Source organism: Wyeomyia smithii, chromosome 2, assembly GCF_029784165.1.
Source record: "Wyeomyia smithii strain HCP4-BCI-WySm-NY-G18 chromosome 2, ASM2978416v1, whole genome shotgun sequence".
NCBI lineage: Eukaryota > Metazoa > Arthropoda > Insecta > Diptera > Culicidae > Wyeomyia > Wyeomyia smithii.
In genome coordinates, this window is record NC_073695.1 from 175,474,947 (window position 1) to 175,496,687 (window position 21,741).

Below are 21,741 nucleotides of genomic sequence, written 5' to 3' on the forward strand. Positions count from 1 at the left end.
TGTATAAAAATGACATCTGTGGTCAATTTCTGGGCTCTGTGCATCATCCTCATTCCGGGAGTACTCATATTAGGGGGTATTTGGTCATATTTCTAGAGAAACATTTCAAAAGGTCCTATCTGCTTTGATCGATTTTTTGATCGATCACTTTCATTTAATCACCACAACTCATTAAACACCTTTTATGACGCGTTATTTGTACAAGTTGATAGCGGAGGGACCACTCTTGCCTTTTGAACGAAAACCACGCTTGGGAGAGTCACTAGAGCTGAACCATTACCAAAATGAAAAGACCCTTCGGAAAAACGATGAAAGCAGATAGGACCTTTTGAAATGTTTATCTAGATTTGACTGTTTTACAAAAACCGGAAGACACCATTTTGAACTTCAAAATGGTATCTGGGGTCGATTTTAAACCTCTAAATATCATCTTAGTCCTTATACCCACATTGGATGGTATTTGGCGCTCTCGATGTTCTCGGGATTTCAATTTGCACCCCTTTTTCAAAATGTTACCGTAAGACGTAATGTATAAAAAATTAAAACTTTTTTACAATGTATAATTTTCGTGGAAGTCCCCATTATTATCTATAATTTTGCCAAAAACACTATGCCGATCAAACAAACTGTTTTGGCTATGAAAATATTTTTATCATTAATAGGCACTCGGCTCAGTCGATTCGATTCATATATTAGCAATGTTTTTTCTGTTGACGGGAAATCCAACTTTGAGAGTTTTTCCTAAACCGACTGCCCAATAATGATACAAAATATTTTAAGAGCCAGAACGATTTATTTGATTGGTATATCGGTATAGAAAAACGATTGGTGTCTATTCATGTTATGTAATGCTCGCATGTGATTGGTTCATTGTTCGCGTAAACTTGTTCTTGTAACTTTTTATCAATTTTTACCGCTTAGCAATGGAATAATAGTGATAACTAGCATATCAAAAAATTGTTCAACATTTTATCTATCTAACAACATGTTGGGTATTGCTATCCATTATGTGGTTATGCTGTTCATCGTTTGAATTCTGACGGAACATTTGTCAGTTTCATTTTCAATTGAACAAAATACATCCCAGTATATAAAACTAAGACGTAGTCTCATGTCAAAAAGAAAATCCGGGTACCTAATAGTAGTCGTTGAAGCAAGCTTGGTAGGAGGTATCACATTGATATTATTATTGGAGATTTATGTGTCGTAAAAATATTGGCGGTTAAACCATTTAGTCTAGCATTCAACATCTTTTTTCATATCCCTAATAATAAGGTAAATATGTACAATACAATTATTACTGTCGTAATACAACTGCCTCTAATTTCCTAAATTTCCAATAATTGAATCGCTTTTAAAACCAAATCATTACACACTTTATTGTATTGGTGTATATATTTCAAATTACTAATGTTTGTAGAAACTCGGTGCCTTAGGGAGAAACAATTAATGTTCATCGCCAATTACTCTTAGTCACACGTTTGTCAACAAATGGTACTTCAGTTCGAATTGGACAAGTTCAACGCCTTGCAGTGTGAAACTTGTTAACTTTCCCACTCATTCACGGTAGCAAAGTACGACGAAATCGGTCTGCATAGGTGGCAACAATTCAATCCTATTTGACATCGCCAGCTTCGGTTAGACCAACAAAAAAGTTTCACTTGTACATAAATTTTCAAAGTTTATTGTTTATTTTCCTTTCCATTTTACGATGATCCAGTTAACTTTGTTTACAATTAACACACAGTCGCCCTTATGCCTCCACCATGATAGACACGTTTATGACAACACTTTTACTTTTTTGGAAGCGTCAAGTGTAACGGTTTGGGCATCACAGCGTAATGTTTTTTTTTCGGCGAAGATCACCTGAAAGGAAAAGCCACAAACTAAGGTCAATGATTTCGGAAATTCGTTTGGCAGTCACACATTTCAAGCAGCAATGCCGGCTCGCGGTTACGCAGATTGATTATCGAATTGGTGTGCGTACACTTTTTTTATTTTTTTTTTTGGCCACCCGTTCAAAGCAAATCCGACCCGCTTCAAAGTATACAAACCAACCGCCAGGCCGCAATGCTCGATCCGATGACGATGACGTTACTCATCCATCGCGGCCAACAATCGACTTTCTTTCTTGCGCATATTTTTTCATTATTTTTATTATTATCACTTGTGTTTAAACTTTTTCTTTCTCGTCGTCCATGCGGTGGAGCACTCCGTGAGCAGTGCCACATTTGCGCTTCCAATCAGGAAGTTGACAAAGCGAAGCGCGCTATACAAAATTACACTTCCGCATGGTGTTGCAAGCGAAATGCAAACCGTACCGCAATCGGCCCCAAACAGGGGTGCTTTTTATAAACCTAACCTTACCCCGTTGAATGGCAAACTTTGTTTGGTTAACTGTGGATATGTTTGTCACAAATGCGTGGAACAAACAAAACACACAATGGCGTGTGATTGACTGACATACTTTTCGCAGAACAATTCTGGGAGCAATAATCTTATAAAGTCAATATAAAGAGGCTCCGATGACTTTAAGTTACCTTTTTTCTGATATTTGCTCGTATGATATTTGAATCTGGGCATCTTAGGGGTTTTCAAGTAACTTTGTTTTTTTTTGTATTATGGCTTTCAAAACAAGGGATCATAATTTCCCATTACTAAAATCTCTTCTAGTGTTGGTGAATGACAGCTGTTATAATAAGAACAAAATCAAACACAGGGTAAGAATAAACACCACCAAAAATAACCGAATGTAACGATTAATTTGATGTACCAATTGCATCAATGTTCGGTGTACATTCCGGCAAAGGTATATAATCTGTGCATATTTCCAATTTGTCCATTCACACCGTTTCCACCGATTGATTTATTTGTGTAACAAACCAGAACACTTCACGGTGCTCCACTTTCGCGTTATAACCGCTCACATGGGTCGGCCGCTCTGGTCGAATCCGTATGCCTAGCTGGCCGCCTTTCTGCTCCCTATATCTAGAACCGCCGACAAACGTTTCGTTCATCAACATATGTTTGCTTGCGCTTATGCTGATCTATGTGCTATGCCGAGAATTTGTACATGGAAGTGCACGACTGACTCCATTCACCGTGCGATTTGTATTTTCGATGTTCTCTCGTTGCAACAGAAACTGGTAATAAACTCATCGAAAAGTCTAACTCCGTTCACCTAGTGAGAAGTTAACTTTGCACTGTAACTAAAGCGGAAGTTTGCAGTATCGCTTGAAAATACTGACCAAAGTTGAAGAGTTTATCCAAATTCCGAACGGTAAAAATAAACGTAAACAGTTGTGCAAGATTGAACGATAAAAATGTTCAATTGACTTCGTTTTTTCTCCAATAAAACTACAGTAAGGCATAGAGCTTCGGTTAGACTTTTTCCCACACCATCCCCGTCATCGAGCAGTGGAAAAGATAGTAAACATGTACACGCACCTTCCTCGGATTGCAGCGCATCGCATCACATCGCCTGTCGACTGACAGCAACAACAAAGTTTGGCTTTTCTGGGTCACACCACACCGCACACGAGAAAAGACTAAAAACTCGTCGAGCCGACTGTGTGTTTGTTGTCATTCATTAGTCGACCGACTAGTTGCTGACTTTCTATCCTATTATCATTGTTGTTAGTAACAGTGGTGTAACGAAACATTTAGAACTGATGAAAATTTCTCTGAACCAAGTTTACTGCATGTATACGAAATAGCATAGTACATGTAGAGTAGAGTAGGAAGGCGTATAAAGTTTGCTATACACAAACAAATTAATTTCAATCATGACATAGCTTTAGTTCACGCCGAAATTGTGGCAAATACGAGGCTGATTCTTATGCTATAGTGACTATTGGAGGGAATTCCTAAAGTTTACCTTATTATATTTTCAGCGTTCGTATTGTTTCTATCGATGCATGTTACGTATACAATTTTACCCAGTCTAGAACCCAAACTGTTATTAGAGTGATAGAAGAAGATATTTCATTATTATGCGTTGTAGGTAGTACAACAGTGATATGTTATTAGCACATAATACATTAGATACCGATTCTGTCGTACTGTTCTTCAGCCAAATATACAGCAATAGTTCTATTTTTCACCGAAAATACACAATGAGATTATCATGGTGATTAATTGTTTCAATGTGAATTTTTTTGGAAAATTCTAATAAACTTTTCAAGCACTCAAAAAACAATGTAAAACTATTACAGTATGAACACAGAGTAATATCTAAGAACTATTTATCGTGTGTGATGAAGCTTGGTTCTTAGATTTTAATATATCACATAGTTAGGGAAGGATAAGTTCCACGACGGTAAAAAAAGTTGTAATTAATTTACCCTTATGCCTCCTATATCATGTAGAACATATAGGTGAACTAAAAAAAATATTTTTGTTCTGCGAAACAATTTTCACGTTATGATTTTGATAACCAACAGGCTCAGAAAACATTAAACGATCTTTGGATTTGTTGCTGGATGGACCTTCATGTTCTTAGTAAAGCCTTTTTTCTGTATACTCCGACCAGAAACAGTTGTGATACCACCAGGGTGCCTGCTGTATTCCGCACTTCTAATATTAGCTAGTTAATCTCTGTTAAAAGTAAGTGACATGCTGATTATTGCTGGTGTGTATGCTTTTACCCTTCCTCCTGCCCATTATCACCAATTATATTTTCCTAAAGCCTACCTTGTATCATATGGAATTTATGTCGACGTTTTGAATCATTCGTACAATAATTGCAAACCTTTACTATTTTACTAAATATTACTAAATCAGTAAAATTTCAATTGCACATTATATTCAACCATAAATGTGGACGTTTCGGTTCATTTTTTTTGACGTAGAATACGTCTTACTTTAATATGGTGCCATTCCAAAAATATCGAAAATAAAGTCAAACGCCAGAATGGAAGATTTTAAATGCTTACAACTTTGTTACCGTTGAACGGATTTTAGTCATTGATATCTTGTTGGATAGAGAACAAAATTCTTTAGTTTATGAAAAAAAAAATGGAATAATTTTGAAGAAGTTTAAACTCATAGCCAATTTGATCAAGCCAATCGGGTACCCACAATGATGCAATCCAGCACTTCTCCAGCACAGCCAACACTAAAGTATACAAACGATTAGACTTTGTAAACGATTTGTTGTTGTTGTTATTGCTTTGTTCACTCGAGTGCACAACGATACGCTTAGCAGAACTATAACTGTCGTTTTTTCGCTAATTTATCGTCGATCGAGTTCCACCACTGTTGTTGTGCCAATCACCGATGCCCTGGGAGGCGACTCCACCCAGGACCCTAACTTACAACCCGTTGATTAATGGACTGGCGCCAAAGGCTTCACTTCCTCATGCGAGGGACGGCGTGATTCCAGAGATGTTTGTTTGTTGATGCCTCGAACCTGTCCCGGTGTCGGCTTGGATGAAATATAAACCAGTTATTGTATATAAGTGGATCACGCCACTCCACAATCATCGATACCTATGTCGGCGTTAAGATTCGAACTCAGGCCACCAGCGTGGTTGGCGGAGATTTAGACTTCATTGTTCATCTGGTCACTGTAACAAAATGATGATTTACTGAAAACAAGATAAACCAGTCGCGTCAATTTTTAATCGCTTGAAATAAACGTAGAACTGCATTAGAAGATAAGAAAATTCAGCATTGCTTCTAGAACGTGTTAAGGGCCTTTTGAAAGCTTCAAATCCTCCACATGCAAGGGAAACGTGCCGTTCTTAGCCATGGCTTTTTAGCCGACCTACCTGATACCAGTGACTTGGCCAGCTCTCCTGGTAACAGCAATAGTACGGGAGGCTAAACTTGGCTACTCTGCCGCTTGTCCGTGGTTCCCTTGTGTCCTCGATGCCATCTTAATAACGAGTTTGTAGACGGTTGAACAGGTGACGAAAAACTAATGCGGTTTTGGGCGCAATGTTCGTTTTTATAGCTAAAGAAACAACGCGCAGCGCCGCCTAACCCGTTTGTTACTTTCTTCCATAATACCGTGTGCGTGGCCCCGCCCACTTGTCGCGTTAGTCCTAGGTATTAAATACAATTGCACGGGTTTATTTCATCACATCATCATTCATTCGTCCTCTGACTTTCGCACGATTCGGGTGTGTATTTTTAAATTGGTTACAGTTCCTACCACATGGGTAGTAAACGTAGAAAACGACGCAGGTTGCTAACGCCACGGCCAGCACGCGTAAATCATGCAGGTTGGTACAGGAGTGCCTATCGATCTGGCGGCCGCAATGTACCTTTATGTGGAAGTGTTGGAATTGGTGGGGATTGCTACTAGAGATTTTTATTTCAACTGTATGCCTGGAGGGCACTGGGTTCTGAAATGCCACTGCGGCATTTATGCTGATTGTCTTTTGTGGCGGGCCCCGCTTGCTGTGCACAGGTCACGGATTGCTCGTACTCATTGATGGAGTAGAACTGTTTTGTTGTAAACCTGTACCCCAATTAGGTACAACATAGTTGATGAAACTAATAACCTGCTTGGGATTAGACCTCCATACTTGGTATGAAGTTAAAAGGTAACTTCCTAGAGGAAGCAAGAGCTCCGCAAGAGCAAAGCAAATGCTCTGAACTCTCTGGTTTAGATTTACAGAATCGACAAGTGTCGTTCAACACTACACCGATTTTCTTTAAATGATAAAAAGCGGGTTAGTTTCCGGTAAGTCCCGTGATTATCCGTAGTTCACTACGATTTAGACTAAGTAACTTTCTGGCGATCCAGGGTTTGGATAGATTAACTGTTTAGCTTGTCTACAACCCTGTACCTGTTGCCATTGGGATGCTATTCCTAGCCTTCTTAAAGCTAGTAGTTCGCTTTTGATAGCGGGATTGGACGTACCCAGGCTCGGGACCAATCAACCGCTGAGCTGATCCCTGTCTTGCTAGGTAGTCAGCGTGTTCATTAGCCTCGACTCCGTAATGTCTGGGCACTCAGAACAGAAAAACTGAGTTCTGTCGGGAAAGTTCCCGTAGAGTTTCAATGCATTCCCAAACAAGTTTGGAAGCGCATTTGACGGACTAAAGTGCTTGTAGTGCTGCTTGACTGTCCGAGAATATACCGATTTTCGCATGTCTGTAGTTGCGTTTCAGAAATATTTTTGCGCAGATATATATGATACCGAGTCCATATATACTAGATCCTGTTAGGGATCCCATTTTCGAGCCATCCGTATAAAAACTGACGATGCCAGGTTGAAGATTAGGCTCTCCATTGTTTCACACGGAGCGGTTCGTTTCAATCACTCTATACGGAATATCCATGTTGGTCCTAACGTCCATCCAGTCGGAGACTGTAGGTTATAGCGGAGTTAGTTTGAACTCCCTAAGTATGCGAAGGTGGCCGATTTTTCGAGTATTGTTTTCCTCCTTTGCAACCTTAGAGCGCCAAGCTCTGCTTCCTTTTTCAGATGAGGATATAGAGGCAGTGGGCAGAGCATAGCTTCCATGGCTGCAGTTGGAGTTGTTCGCATAGCGCTGGTAGCCGAAAGACATGCAAGCCGTTGATCTTTTTTGAGTTTGGCTTAAGCAGTCACTCCGTCTGCGTACCAAGTCTGGTTTCAGTCGCCAAGTCTTACCGATCAGAGTTCTGCAGGCCCAGATCGCCGAGGTTGCTAGAAATAGTAGAACGAGAATCATCCTGCAAGGTAATTCGCAATGACGAGAGATTAAACGAGCTTCTATCCGGCGTCACTAACTGCCCATGTTTGTTCTTCCATATATCCAAGCTATTTTACCTTCGAAGAAATAGGAAAAAGGCAATATTCGATTGATTCACAGCTTTGTAGAAAATTAACTCAACCGTGCTTTTAGGGACGATCATTTGCTTTCATTTTAGCACTTTATCAGTTTTTGACATCTCAGTACTCTACAGTACATATGAGATTATTATGAATAGCAAAAATCAATGCAATTCTTGAATTATCTATATTTAAAAAATTCAAATAACTGCACCGTAAATACCCATCCATAAGGCACTATAACAAAGATGCAGCCTGCGATCAATATTCTGAATGAGTTGCTCGTGCGAACGTGTCTGGATGCAAATAGAAGTTTAATTTTTACAACAATAGCCAGCTATAAAAAATAGTCTCTACTGAGTAACTGTACGAAGTGCGAGAATTGGATAAGCTATACAGAACTCGATTCTAGAACTACGTCTTCAACGTTCTGCGGTGGTGTAACGGAAACACATCTGACCGGAGATTGGAAGTTGTGGGTTCGAGTCCCACCTGCTGAACTATATTTTTCGTAGTTTCTACAATCATGTTTTCAGTTAGTTTAATTTTCTATCTTCATTACTACATTTACTCCTTAAACTAAAATTAATTTTTATAGACCAAAATTTGTAAAGCCTGCCAGAAAGAGCAACAATAATATTAAAGCGTTCATTCGGGATGTTTGTTCGTAAATTGGGCTGTTGATAAATTTGAATCAGTCGCGTTGTTCAACAATTTCGAGTTCCACAAATCAAAATCCATGTGGGCTATTCAATGAAGCATGATTTTATTTTAACAAATAATAGAACACTTTAAAACTCTCAACAAAGCAGCCTGTGTTAAATAACTGTGTTTAATAACAGCTTATTAAGCTGTTGTTCAGCTCAAATAATTTTAGATAAATCCATCAAGTCTAGCAGGAGTTATTGTAATTTTTAGTATTTGAATGTTTTTGGACATAAGATCTTTGAGAGCCGTTTTACCCCACTTACCTTCAAAAAATTGAAATTTCGCAAAACTTCCTACCTTGAATAGACAAACAAATGCTGAAAATTTCAGCTCAATATATTCAATGTATTTTTTTTGCAATATACTCCTTTGGGGTTGATCCCCGTGGCTCTGTGGTTAGTGATGTCGGTCGGCTAGCTCTCTCTCACGGTTGTGATATTGGGTTCGATTCCCGATCGAGTCGAGGATCTTTTCGAGCTGGAAATTTTCTCGCCTCAGCACTGGGGCACGGTGTATCGTTGTACTTATCCTACACATACAAAATGTGCCAAAAACAATATCGATAACGAATTCTCTCAACTAATTTTAGTTGATTGAGACCGCTAGGCTAAGCGTGCGATATTGTTTGGGGTTGATCAAGTTAATGGTGTTAAGCGGTAAAGTTCAGTGATAACTTTCTTTCAACTTTCTCTCTCTCTTTTGATCAACTAATTGGTAACGTTGAAGAGAAGCGTTGATTTTGGATCGCCATTTACCGCTGACACGGGATGATTCTAGTTCTAGCGTTACTCTTCGCTACGCAGAAACTGCATACAAACATATTTTGGGCACACTCACTGTCAATGGTTGGCCAAATGGCTGGAAGCAAACGAAGCGCGACAGATCCGAACAAAATTACTATCTATTCTAATATGTTCAGCAATGCTGTGCAGTGCTGCAGTCCGCCGGTTAGTTCGTCTGCTGATGATCGCTGTGATCGGATGAGTCGCCGACTTAGCCTTGTTGCGCTAAAGTCAGCAGCTGCTTTGCCGATTGCGGGTCGAATCAGTTTCCAGTAAGAGTCAACCGTCCTTTTGCTGCAGTAATTGGTTATGCAATGAAAGCTAAATTTCTACTGGCCAGTTTTTATACGTGGCTACTGAAATTCAAATCTCTGGTAGACTCGCCTTGGGAAAGAAGACTTTGTTTCAGCTCTGATCTACAGTTTTCAAAGGTACATTGGTTAGCATTTTTTTTTTTCATAATTTATCGCTGATATTATAACGCCAATACTGATATTTATATGGCAATTTCGAGCTTTTGATTCGGTAATAATACATACAGTTCGATGGCAGAAAAATTTTCTTACAGTAAAATCTTCTAGCGTCGAAGAAAAAAAGCACGAAAAACTACAAATTACTGGCGACAAAATCATGAAAAAGCCTAACGAATAACGAATAATACCATTAAAATAATTAAATTTTCGATGCATGGAAAACCGTATTACTGCTTTTAAGATGTTGTTTCAAGTTTGACCAAATGGGATGGTCACCAAATTTGTCACTAGAAAGGTATCGCACCAACTCGACCAGGTGTAGGTAGCACCTTTTTCGAATTCAAAGTAACTTTGTTGGTGTGCAGGTCTTACTACCCTAAGCAACCCTAAGAAGGAAGAAATGTAGTGTCAGCTAAACATAGATGGTTGAAAACATTTTTTTGGGCCAGAGAGGTTTTTTTGATTTGATCGGTATGATGTCTTCGGCATTGTTCTTTCTAAAAACAAAAATACATCGCGAGATAAAATTTTATAATTTGTCATAAAACTTTTTTCTATCTAAGCCAAAATGATTTGTTAAATTTACGTAATGTTGTAAGCAAAGTTGTAGATAGTATTTTCGTCGTTACAAAAAAAATACACCGTTTCTTTGTTAACTTTTTACAAAGAGTTTTTTTACCATTGGGTACATTTTTCCTGGAACGACAAAACAACTATCTGCGGGAAACATTATATAAATCGAACAAAACATTTTGGCTCAGGTAAAATAAATATTAAAAATTATAACGTTTTTCTCATTTCTTCATGATCGAACAACCATCAGCGTTTGGTTATCCTTTTGTAGATTCCATAAAAAAATAATTGATTTTTAAGAAAATGAGCCTTTTAGTTGATTATTTTCAAATTCTTTTCATTTTATATCATTAGCATATCTTCAAAAAAATCAAATTAAATTATATATTGAGAATAGGTTTTTTTTTCTTCACTTGTCATTTATTTGACACGGATGAATAGGTTATGTTTTCATTTTATTCTACTACAAAAACTAATAAAATTATTATCTACAGATTTGCTGAAGACGTCATACCCATCTAAAAACCGTTCTGGCTCAAAAAATCTTTGTAATCTGCAATACCATTTTTGCATGATCCTTTTTCAGAACTCAGTTGTGATTAAAAAATACCAGTAGCGCAAAATGACATTTTAGCCTACAAGAACATCTGTGCAAAGTTTAATCCAAATCCAAAATCAAAATAAAAATAATAAAATTAGTACATTTTTAATTGAATTGCTCAACATAACAAAAAAAACCTTATTATCATAAACATCAATGCATTTTTATTTTTGTGCCAAGTTGTTGACACTGCAAAAAACTAAATCACATACACTAATGGCTTCGGGTGAGTCAGAAGAACACTGGAAAAACGAAATCGAGAACTTTTTTTAAGTAATATCCATTTCAAGTAATATCCATTTTTAATAATATCCATTACATTCTTCCATTGGAAAGAAGACTAAGATGTTTATGTAACTCTTGTCTCGTGGTTCGTGAGAATTTTACTGAAACAATTGGAGTTTCTTTCTTAACGAAGCATGAAAGTTATTCCTCATTTTTAAACAAGGGAAAAAGACTAACAATAACTAGCGAAAACGGTCTTTAGTTAGATATTTTATGCCTGAGGCGAAGCAGTATTTTACTCTGTAATATATTCAAAATAACATTCAATTGATTGTAGAATGACTTTGTTTTTTTGAGAACAGGTCCTTTCATCTTCAATCTGAATTGTACTATTAAATCACAATTGACTAAAGATTATGATATCTCGCCCTTCAAAAAAAATCATCTACCATATGTCTGAAACTGCACCCGAAAATGACTATAAAGAACAATTCATACTAACGGCGATGTTGCAATACAAATCAACAAATATTCCTTCCACTTTATAGGTATTATATCAGCAGTCGTTTCCCTCTTACACAAACATGTGTTTTGTGCTAGATTTCCACTCTTGCTTCGTTAGCGTACATAAGTTTTCCCCACTTTTCCGTGGCAGAGCGGCCCATTGCGGCACTGCCAGCTCGAACTCGAGCGACGGCTTACCAAGTGCCAACGACCAACAATCAGAAGAAAATAAGAAAATTTTCAGTATATAGAACATTTCTCTCTTGCCCATTGAAATTCGCTTCCTTATTTTCTTCACTTGAGCCTCCGCAGCGCAGAAACGATCGGTAAAACTCTCGCAGTCACCAACACAGACGCACCTGCGCAACCGCCACTCGCTGGCAGTGAGCTCAAACTTGACTGTGATATTTGCGCCCGCTCGTGGGCGTCGTGGTCAAAGGCGCGCTCTCTTTCTCCCGTATTAGTTACGATCGATGTAATTTCCCCACAACACGCTGCCAGAAAGCTCTCTTTGCAACCGAAAGCTCACTCTCACTGCCTCTCGCGCATAAACGCATACCATATGCTCTCCACCACCCCGTCCGGGGTCGGTTCCGTCCTAGAGCATCATCAACATGAGAGGAACCGACGGCGATGACGACAACGTCAGTTGCTGGTAGCGGCATAGAGCATAGGCGCGACGACGACACGCGGCTACAACGCTTTCAGACACGATCAGCGAATGTTGTTGGACCCGTGTCGTTCGGGCCCTGGTTGACTCGGCTTCGTTCAGTTGGTAACCTACTTTGCTTCGATTCGTACATGTTTTTTTCCGACTCGCCAAACCAATTTCCGCGCGCATATCGAGCGAAAACTTTCTGCGGTTGTTGCACGCGAAGAGAAGTGCCGCATCCTTTCGGTACGGATTAAAGATTTCCAAGTGCCAAGGGATGAAACTGCAAACCGATGGTTCATTCCTTCTTCCTGTTGTTTTGATCTTTGTTCTGTGATGCGCTATCTCTTGTGTTTTGTTTTCGTCTCGTTTTCGTCGACAGTTCAATTTATTTTGGTAGAAAAATAAGTAGTGAATGGACGTAACGTTTAATTTTCTTCGATGCGCAGAAAGTGAGAGTTTACGGATGTGTTTGGAGCAGCAACGAGGTCGAATGCAGCTGCCGTCTAGGGATCTTGCCCTGTCGTTTATGAAGTGATCGTTATTGACCTTAAACCAACTGTCTCGTAAGTTGAATTGTTTGTGCTTTCATAGTGGATATTTATACGGATGAGGTGTGAAATTGTGGGATGCAAACAGAAGATTTTTTCCTCCTGTGAAGAGCGTGTTTTTAAAAACAACATTATTTACGGCGTTTGCGAGTGCATCAAAAGACTACGTCTGCGGAAGAGAAGAAAGCAAGTGCAGAATGTGATGTACGTTATGGATCGTTATGAAAGTGTCTGACAAGTGAAGGTTCTCGTTAACGTTTAAGTGTCAGAAATCAAGAAAAATATTCTACGAAATATGGATTAAAGTATAGTTGGAGAAGCAAATTATCAACGGTTCCAGTTTACTTGCCATCGAGCCACGTTGAATTAGGAGCAGCAGTTCCCGAGGAAATCCGGAACACATAACAGATCTCTCACCGCTAAGACTGACCAGTGCGTGATATGGAAAACAAGTGAATATAAATCTAGAATGCGATGTGGAATAAATATTATCTACTGTTTCTACTAATTACTGCTAGCTGCCCGATGTGTTCAAAGTGAAAAATGAAGAATCAAAGTGTCTTGTTAACATGAGGAACAACCGTCCAGCGATCGCTTTTGTTCTAGCTCACATTACACGGCCGGCATTTTCTTGCCGTCTTAGTAGGCGGTTTGCACGGTGCTACAGATCGTCCCCGATCTCCGGCTCCAGGTCACCTTGTTCCAGTTTCGTTGCACATTTTCAACCTAAGGATACCACACAAAGTGATTCTTCAACCACTTAGATCTCTTTTCATTCGTGAGAGGCGTAGTGTTCAAACAAAAGTAGGCATAGTTGTAGCTCCGACAGATGTATTTTTATCAGTTGTTGAACCTTGAAAGGAACCAGAGGCTGAGTAGCTAGAATTCTACAATACACAATAGTGAAGTAATCAGAGTGAAATTAAAACTGCCCATGTTTCATCGCCAGTAGTGTTTACGAGAGTGACCTTTCCCGGTGCAGTATCAATCGCCTTGCGAGAAAAGAACAACGAGAGAAGGAGTTCGCGCGATAAGTGATTCCAGTTTCAAGTGTATCAAAATATTTACAAAGTGACTGCTAATGCGAAGGAAAGTGCTTCCTGGTAGTGAAGTCAGCAGAAAACCCAAACATAACCTTACTCCTGAGCACCAGAGGAATTAAGAGCGATGTGAATGAATCGATCAAAGGCGGCGCGACAATCGCGGAACAGATCCATTCTAGTGGCCTGCTGTGCTTCAGGTGAAAGATTAATTGTACTATTTTACCGTTGTGCCGTGAACCTACGATCTTAAACATGACGTTATCACGATTACGAATGCTTGAACCCGATAAACCTGTAGCAAACAACGCAGCGCTGTGAGTGTACGTGACCTGTTTGAATGAAACGATGCTTTAAAGATAAAGCCCTATAGTGAACAGTCCGTAAGCGACCGGAGCAAACCATTGCTCCACCTATCCTTCAATCTGAATCCCGTTAGAAATCCAGAACTCGTTACGAAAATGACGTCTCTAGGTAACCAAATTTCAAATTCACTTTTCCATTTCCTTATTTTAGTTCTTTGGTTGTTGTACATAAAACCCTAATTTCGTCTTGATTGGCTTCAACTGTTTGGCAAACGCTTCACGTCCTGGTTCTAATATTTTTTTGTTTGTTCAGTTTCCTCTATTAATTAATTCTGGTTGATGGGTCTGGTTTTCTTACGTCTGTGTATATGACAAATCATAGGACTTTTTCGCTCTCGTACAAATCATAAGCGATTTTAACTGGAATTGTACTAATAACAACAACTTAAAGGATTATGTATGAACACACAACAAAGACTGCACAGTTACTCCTATAATTTACATCATCTCTGGTTGCGTACTGAAATCCGAACCACGAGGGTAAACTATAATTGAGCACCAAACAAAAACAGGCTAACATGTAAGTGGTATTCGTTTTACATTTTTATTTGTAACACTCTATTCTAGCTTAGAGCAGAGCACAACGTTTATGTAGTGTTGTAAGAAGAAATGATGTTACTCTTAGCGGTACTAATAAAGCCACTAACCCTCTCTATGTGTAGGTAGATACGCTTGATATTACTGCGGTGATGTGTGTGACTACGAAAAGCTTTGATTTGATTTTTTTGTAATGAAATAAACTACAAGTATAAAATTTAACACCTATCAATATGATTTGTATCGATTTTGTGTCAAATAAATTTTTAGCTGCCAAGTATTGTATCGTACATAAACTGAATAGTGAAGATAACTCGTTCACGAATATCCGGCGTAATAATTCCAATTTATTTTCATCTTATGTGAACTATTGACATATTGATTCAGAGCCACCCACAGAACATCCCCAAAATAAAGTTCAAATATTGGGGACCGGTTCTGGATGTTTACAGCAAATTTACTTACTTGTCATTGAAGTGTAGGCATAAAATACGAAATTTGCCCAAAATACAGAATGTACTTTACCAACTCCCGTGTGTTGCTAATTAACGTAGGAGAAACCACAGGAAAGACTAGACACCACCTTGGTCGTACGCTGACAAGGATAAAAGGCATTTTCAAGAGGGTTCGTAGTTCGAGCGTCTGCTCTCTGTTAGGAGCTAAAAGCTGCGTCCTTGGGAAGGAAAGTGATCCTTTTAGCATCGTATGTCAAATATGGTCAAAATACACAAAAAAAAATACTGAGTTGTAAGCTGATGCATCTGTGGAATTCAAATCAAAAACATGCTCCAAAGATGTAAAAAAAGAGGTTTTAACTTGCTCAAAGTTGTCTTGCAGACGATAAAGGTAATTTCAAACGCCAACTTTTCAATCCCTTTTCTCTTGGAACTATGAATTTCGAGTTGTGCCAGTGCCGCACGAAACCAACAATAAGGAAGGAATGTTAGAATGGACTACATTCTTTTGATTTGCTTTGATTGAGACCGAGTATACCTCTGCATCCCTACAAAGACCACGGAAGGGAGTTTTTTTTTGGTGGGGTGGGTTTTTGATCAGGATTCACTTTGATAAGTGATATGACCATGATTTAATTGGATTATTGTAACAATATAGATATGATCATATATTGCCTCCCATAACTAAAATATTTAAATTTTTAACAAAGAAAACGCAAAAGAAATAGTAAAAATAGATTCGAAAAACATATGGATATTATCCGTCATAGAATAGATGAACTTATATTAGACTAATTCACGACATTATAATATGTGCTTGGCAGTGAAAAACAGTAGTCCCGGAAGTCCACCTTGACGTAAGTCTCATGACCGTATTTTGCCGTTCGTCACGATTTGAAGCCTTCTACACTTCGTACGCATGCAGTCCCTTCCATTCCTTGGCTCTCTGTACGAATGATTTAGAAAGCTTCAAAATTTTGGCCACATCCCTAACCGAAGCATTGGGATTCCGCGCAAATGCTTTCACAACACGCTCGTGATCCTGATCACTAATAGAAAATCCGCTCGATTCTCAGAGTTTCGTAGTACCGTTTAATCACAGAACTCACCATTGACTACACGATTCTGAGTTGATTTCCGAAGTCCCAATGAGAGCGTTGACGATTGCTTCTCGGGTAGCGGCATTCTTTCCAATTTTCGAAAAATTGACAGCGATGAAAATGAGGTGTAAATAATAGTCTCCAAACTACTTTTAGCCACATTTTCAATACAAAATGCCCAATGGATAAGGGCCAACCACATACCACGTGGACAGATTTGGGAAGGAGTCTGTGTGATGTCCACGGTCGTATGTTCGAACCTCGCCTTGGGAAAGACTGTTAGTGTCAGTAGGATCGTTATTTGGCCACTTGGACGACTTATGGCCGTTCCTGTCCGAGTTTTTTTGATATGCCGCAAGCTAGGTCTCGGAACCATTCCCAGAACCGATTTCGGCCAGTAGTGGCCAAAACACGCTCAAGTGGCCAAATACCGATCGCCAATAGTGTTGTTTTGCAAAAACTTAAAGTTTGATATGTCGCAAGTTAGTTTTCGCTACCATGTTCAATCAAGCCTGTGTCTCTGGAAGGGTACTTACCCCGCGGTTTCCCTCGATAAATTCGGAACAACGGAAAATTTCGAAATGTCCCCTACTGTACCAAAAACTATGACAAATTTATGATCTTTTGAAAAAGGGTCGATCAAAATCGGTTCAGATCTTGCGGAATGGCAGGTAAAAGAATTTTCATTTTTTCGGCTCCGGAGGGGTCGGGTACGCAAGTGTTAAGATGTCTGATAAACAATAAAATGGTTTGCATATGGTTTGGTAAATCATTTTAATGTTTATCAAGCATTTTGAACTAGATTTTTTATTAGGGATGTCCATTTTCGAGAGTCAAGTAAAAACTTTGAACACTTTCAGGTACCCCTAAATCATGTCCGATTGAGGTTAAATTTTGCACAGATCATTTCTTTATGTGAATAAACAAAATGTACATGACAAATGATGATTTTTAAAAAGAAAATATCAATCACAGCTGCTTTGGAAACGAATGTAACGATTTTTTTAGGTTATAATCTATTCTTTTTGACTCATTTAATTTTGACAAGGTAAAAAAATAGCTTTGGTTTTTGTAATTTTCTAGTAAATCATAAGTAGGTATTACACCAGTGGTATGGTACAATCTTCGTTAGAAATTATATTTATTTTACCTTTCATCGAACTTTACTCTGTTCTCTAATCCCACTCATTTACTCTAAAGTTAGTTTACTTCAATTAAATTGGATAAATTTTGAAACATGCTTGATCAAATTGGATAGAGTTTCGACGATGCTGGAGAAATTTTTACCAACATATATAATTTAGTAGTTGACCTTAACAGATGTTTCAAAGTTATATTTGATTTTTATCACGATTTTTTAGTTGATCAATTTCACCCTAGTCCACGGAACATTGCGGGTTTTCTCATATCAGCATTTTAATAGCAACTCGTTTCGTTTAGTTTCTCAAATTAAATCATTTTTCATTGCGTGAATTATGTGTTCGCTGATTTGAGTTAGCGATTGTTTCAATAAAAAGCAATTAGTAGTCAGTTGTGTTAAATCGCTGTAGGTTCGACCTAACCAGATTCGCGTCACTTTCGAGTTGGGTTTTGGCAGTGAAAAATAAATGACGTAATGAAATGAATTGTAACTCACAAAGATATTCGTCTTACTGATGGCGATGGAAAGTAATTTAAGGTGAATTTGATCAACTTCAACTCGAACTGAAAGTTAATCTGCCATCGTCGTGTTGTTTAATCTGAAGGCTTAGTTGCGCGAATCTAATCGCTGTAGTTAACGGATGCAACATGAGTTTGTGTGAGTGTAAATGATTTCAGTTCCCGTAAATTGGAGTTTAATGTGATTTTTTTTCTTCGATCTTTCTCGATGGAGAATCTATTGTTAACAATGTTCGGTGTCAAATGGGCATTTATGTCGCATGCGAACCAGCTAAATGCAAGCAGGAGAAAATACCTAACTCGCTACTTTTGCTCATTGTGCTTTATTTTCTTAACCATTTTTGTATCTATTCTTGTATTATCGAAAAAAAATTGTTTCAAAAGTATTTTTCATAGGGAATGCTTTTTCCAAAGCTACAAGACCGTGGTCGAAATTATTTTGACCAAAAAAAAAAGATTTTAGAGCCCTAGTGTTTTCAAAGAAGTTGTTCTAATAATTATTCTCCATGTTATAGAAGTTGCAATTTTATAATTAATCCACTTAACAGTAAGACACGAGTTTCACTTTTCTCATTTCGAAGTATTCTGCAAAGTTGTAGTACATTCTATAAAAAGCAACTTTAAATGGACCTTTGTAGAGTTATCTATAGATTACCCCTAAAAATCAATTGTTTTCAATTCAACTTTTTAAAGTGTTATCTGAAATTTTTTAATGTTTTACAAAATTGTTTGCTATAACGAAATAAACAATTTCTTTTAAGGAAGTTTATTTTTATCTCACATATTTCTTTGGTTATTGACATTTTTTTTTAATAAAGCACTAGTTTACACTAATTACTTTTTAATTAAAAAAAAAAAGATTTTGGAGTCGTAGTGTCTTCAGTAAAGTTGTTTCATCAATAATTCTCCATTCTATAGAAATTGCAATTTTATGATAAATTTACCTAAAAATAGAAATGTTTTTTTTTATTTTTGCATATAAAAATCCTCTTTGTTCGGTAAACAATGAAAATTCGCAGCTCTGGTTGTAGCCCAGTTTTATAAGAAACAACTTAGTCGAAGACACCAAATGAAACTATTTTGGAGTTTTCTTCAAGAATGCTCCTTTAAATCATATTTTTCAATACAACATTTTATGGTGATTTTCTAAAAAAAATCGATGTTCTATAATGTTGTTTACTACAATAAAACACAAGTTTATCGGAAAAAGTTTATTTTCGTCTCTTATATTTATTTAGTTATCGATGATTTTTTTTTAAATAATGCCCTAGTAATCTACACAGAAAAAATGCAAGAGACAGCGAAAGACAAATGCCTATATCTGGATTCAATGATGTTTTACTAATAACTAATATAGAAATGGTTTTGTCTGCAGATATTTACAGATTTTGCAGATATCTCTCAGCAATTTAGTGCACTATTTAAATAAAAATCGTCAATAACCAGTCACGTCAGAGATAAAAATAAACTCTGTTGAAATTGTTTGTTTCATTACAGCAAACAAAATTGTAGAACATTGGAAAATTGTAGAAAATCACTGGTAAATGTTATATTGAAAAAAAAAAGATTTTTATTGGCAATCTACAGAAAACTCCACAAAAGTCCATTTAAAAAGGCAGATAGAAGTATGATGTCCTTGACAAGTTGTTCCATATAGAATGTGCTACCACTTTGCCCAACAAAATGAATTTTCATATGCAAAACGAGAAAAGTAAAATTCGTTTCTCGCTGGATTAATCACAAAATTGTAACTTCCATTAAATGGAGAACAAATAATGGAAGAACTTTGCTGATGACACTATAGATCTAAAATCAGTTGTTTTGGGTCAAACCAATTTTGATCACGTTTTGCAGTTTTGGAAACAGCGTGCTTTGGTTGAAAATAATAAAAACATACTTTGTGTAAAAAACACCTAGAAACATTTTTTTAACAGTAAAGATTGAAATAAACGCAAATTTTTGAATCAAAACCAAAAGAGCAAATTTAAAGTTCTAATTAAAAAATGTAGGATAGGGGAATGAAAGATATTTTTAAATGAAGTTTAAATTATTCAATTAGATTGTGGTAGTTATTTCCAATCAAAAAACTTTGGTGATCAATTTTCTAAATGCGTCCATTCCCGAGATAAGCTAACAAATTATGATCGAAACAATTTAGACTATTTTCATGGTTCCTAGATCTTGTCACATTTTCACGATTATTATCGCATATAATCATAAACAAATTACGTTAATCGCAACAATGTATTTGTCTAGTTTACAGAAACAATAATTTATAGAAAATCCGACGTGAGCTCGCTCAAATATATCGTTTCAGCATAGAATTTGTATCATGATCAGACCAGCCATTTAATTTTAGATCGGTTTGAATTCTGGTATTTTAGATAGATAACTTAGTGGACTAAAACTATTCCTAACATTTTAAAATGACAAAAAAAAATTCTAACAAAGACAAAAAAGTTTTTCTAACACAATCTTGTGTATGAAATATTGTTCCGATCATGATACATTTGCGGATTGTTACACGATACACACCCTATTTTGAAATTTGGTTTAGAAAATTTGAGTGCTTATAGACATAAGGGTTCATTGTTTCATTTTCTGTATTAATATCGCATTAAATCGATAACAAACTGCGTCCATCGAAACGATCTATCTGTCCAATTTACAGAAACATTTATTTATAGCAAATCCATCGTGAATTCATTCAAATATGTTGTTTCATCTAATCATAGATTTTGTATCATGATCGAAACAGGATGAATCATGATCGGAGCAAAGTATGTATCATATTCGGGACAGCCATTTTATTTCAGAATCATTAGAAGTTAAGCATTGTTTCAGGTAGACAATTTAACTGTCTAAACTATTCTTACCATTCCAAAATGGACACTCTCAAGGAAAAAAGTTTTTTTGTGGCAAAAACTTTTCCATAAATTGTAGCTACGTCAAGTCCATCACCATATCAAGCACAGGCAAAGTGAAACGGTGAAGTCTCAGAAGTAAGCTGTTCCGATGATACAAAACAAGCCTTTGCACTTCACCAATAGTTCTAACTTAAAAGCAAATATTGTTTTTGCTAAATGTTTGGTATATTTTTTTAAATGAATAGTGGATAAATTTCGCATATAAAAATGGCTCCGATCATGGTATATTTTCGGACTGTTCCGATCATGATACATTACCTTACGCCTTTTCATAGGTTAAGCGTGATTCTAGAGCTACAACCATATACTCATTTATCCCGAATAACAATTTGTGTTTTATTTTTGGAGAGTCTCTTCAATCTTATTTTGTACTTAAAACACGCTTTAAAACCTGAAATGTTACTTGTGATAGAAATATACGATCAATGTCGTTGGGTATGGAAAACATTCAAAAACAATTCTCAAGTCGCCCGATTCAGAGATTCTTTGTTTTGATTATTGATCATAGATGAATCGTTTAAAAAACAACCCTTGTGGTTTCTGATATTGAAAAACGACAAAAAAGTTGACAAAAGAAAATCGAATGACTTGTGCTAGGCATTTATCTGATTTACTGGTTTTAATCATGTTGAGTAATCATCGTGAGCCGTGAGGTAAGTTCTCCCAATCGAAATAAAGCTCAGAGATTAAAATTGCGAAGAATAACAATTCAAGTCGGTACCTACTAATATTTTTCAAGAATAAACTATTTGTCGTAGTTCATTTTGACGCTGGTATTCGCATTATCAAGAAGGTAGGGGAACTGCTCCATTATTCATCT

The 21,741-nt window shown here is 37.1% G+C and overlaps 1 protein-coding gene across 1 annotated transcript in view; it reads left to right on the top strand.

The window, feature by feature from the left end:
* The first annotated feature begins 12,348 nt into the window (after nt 1-12,348).
* The window catches only part of LOC129721762 (hormone receptor 4-like), a 57,185-nt gene continuing 47,792 nt past the window's right edge, over nt 12,349-21,741 (top strand). The window contains exon 1 of the mRNA XM_055674683.1: nt 12,349-14,352. Coding sequence (XP_055530658.1) covers nt 14,340-14,352 — 13 coding nt within the window. The 5' untranslated portion in view covers nt 12,349-14,339. The remainder of the gene's footprint in view (nt 14,353-21,741) is intronic.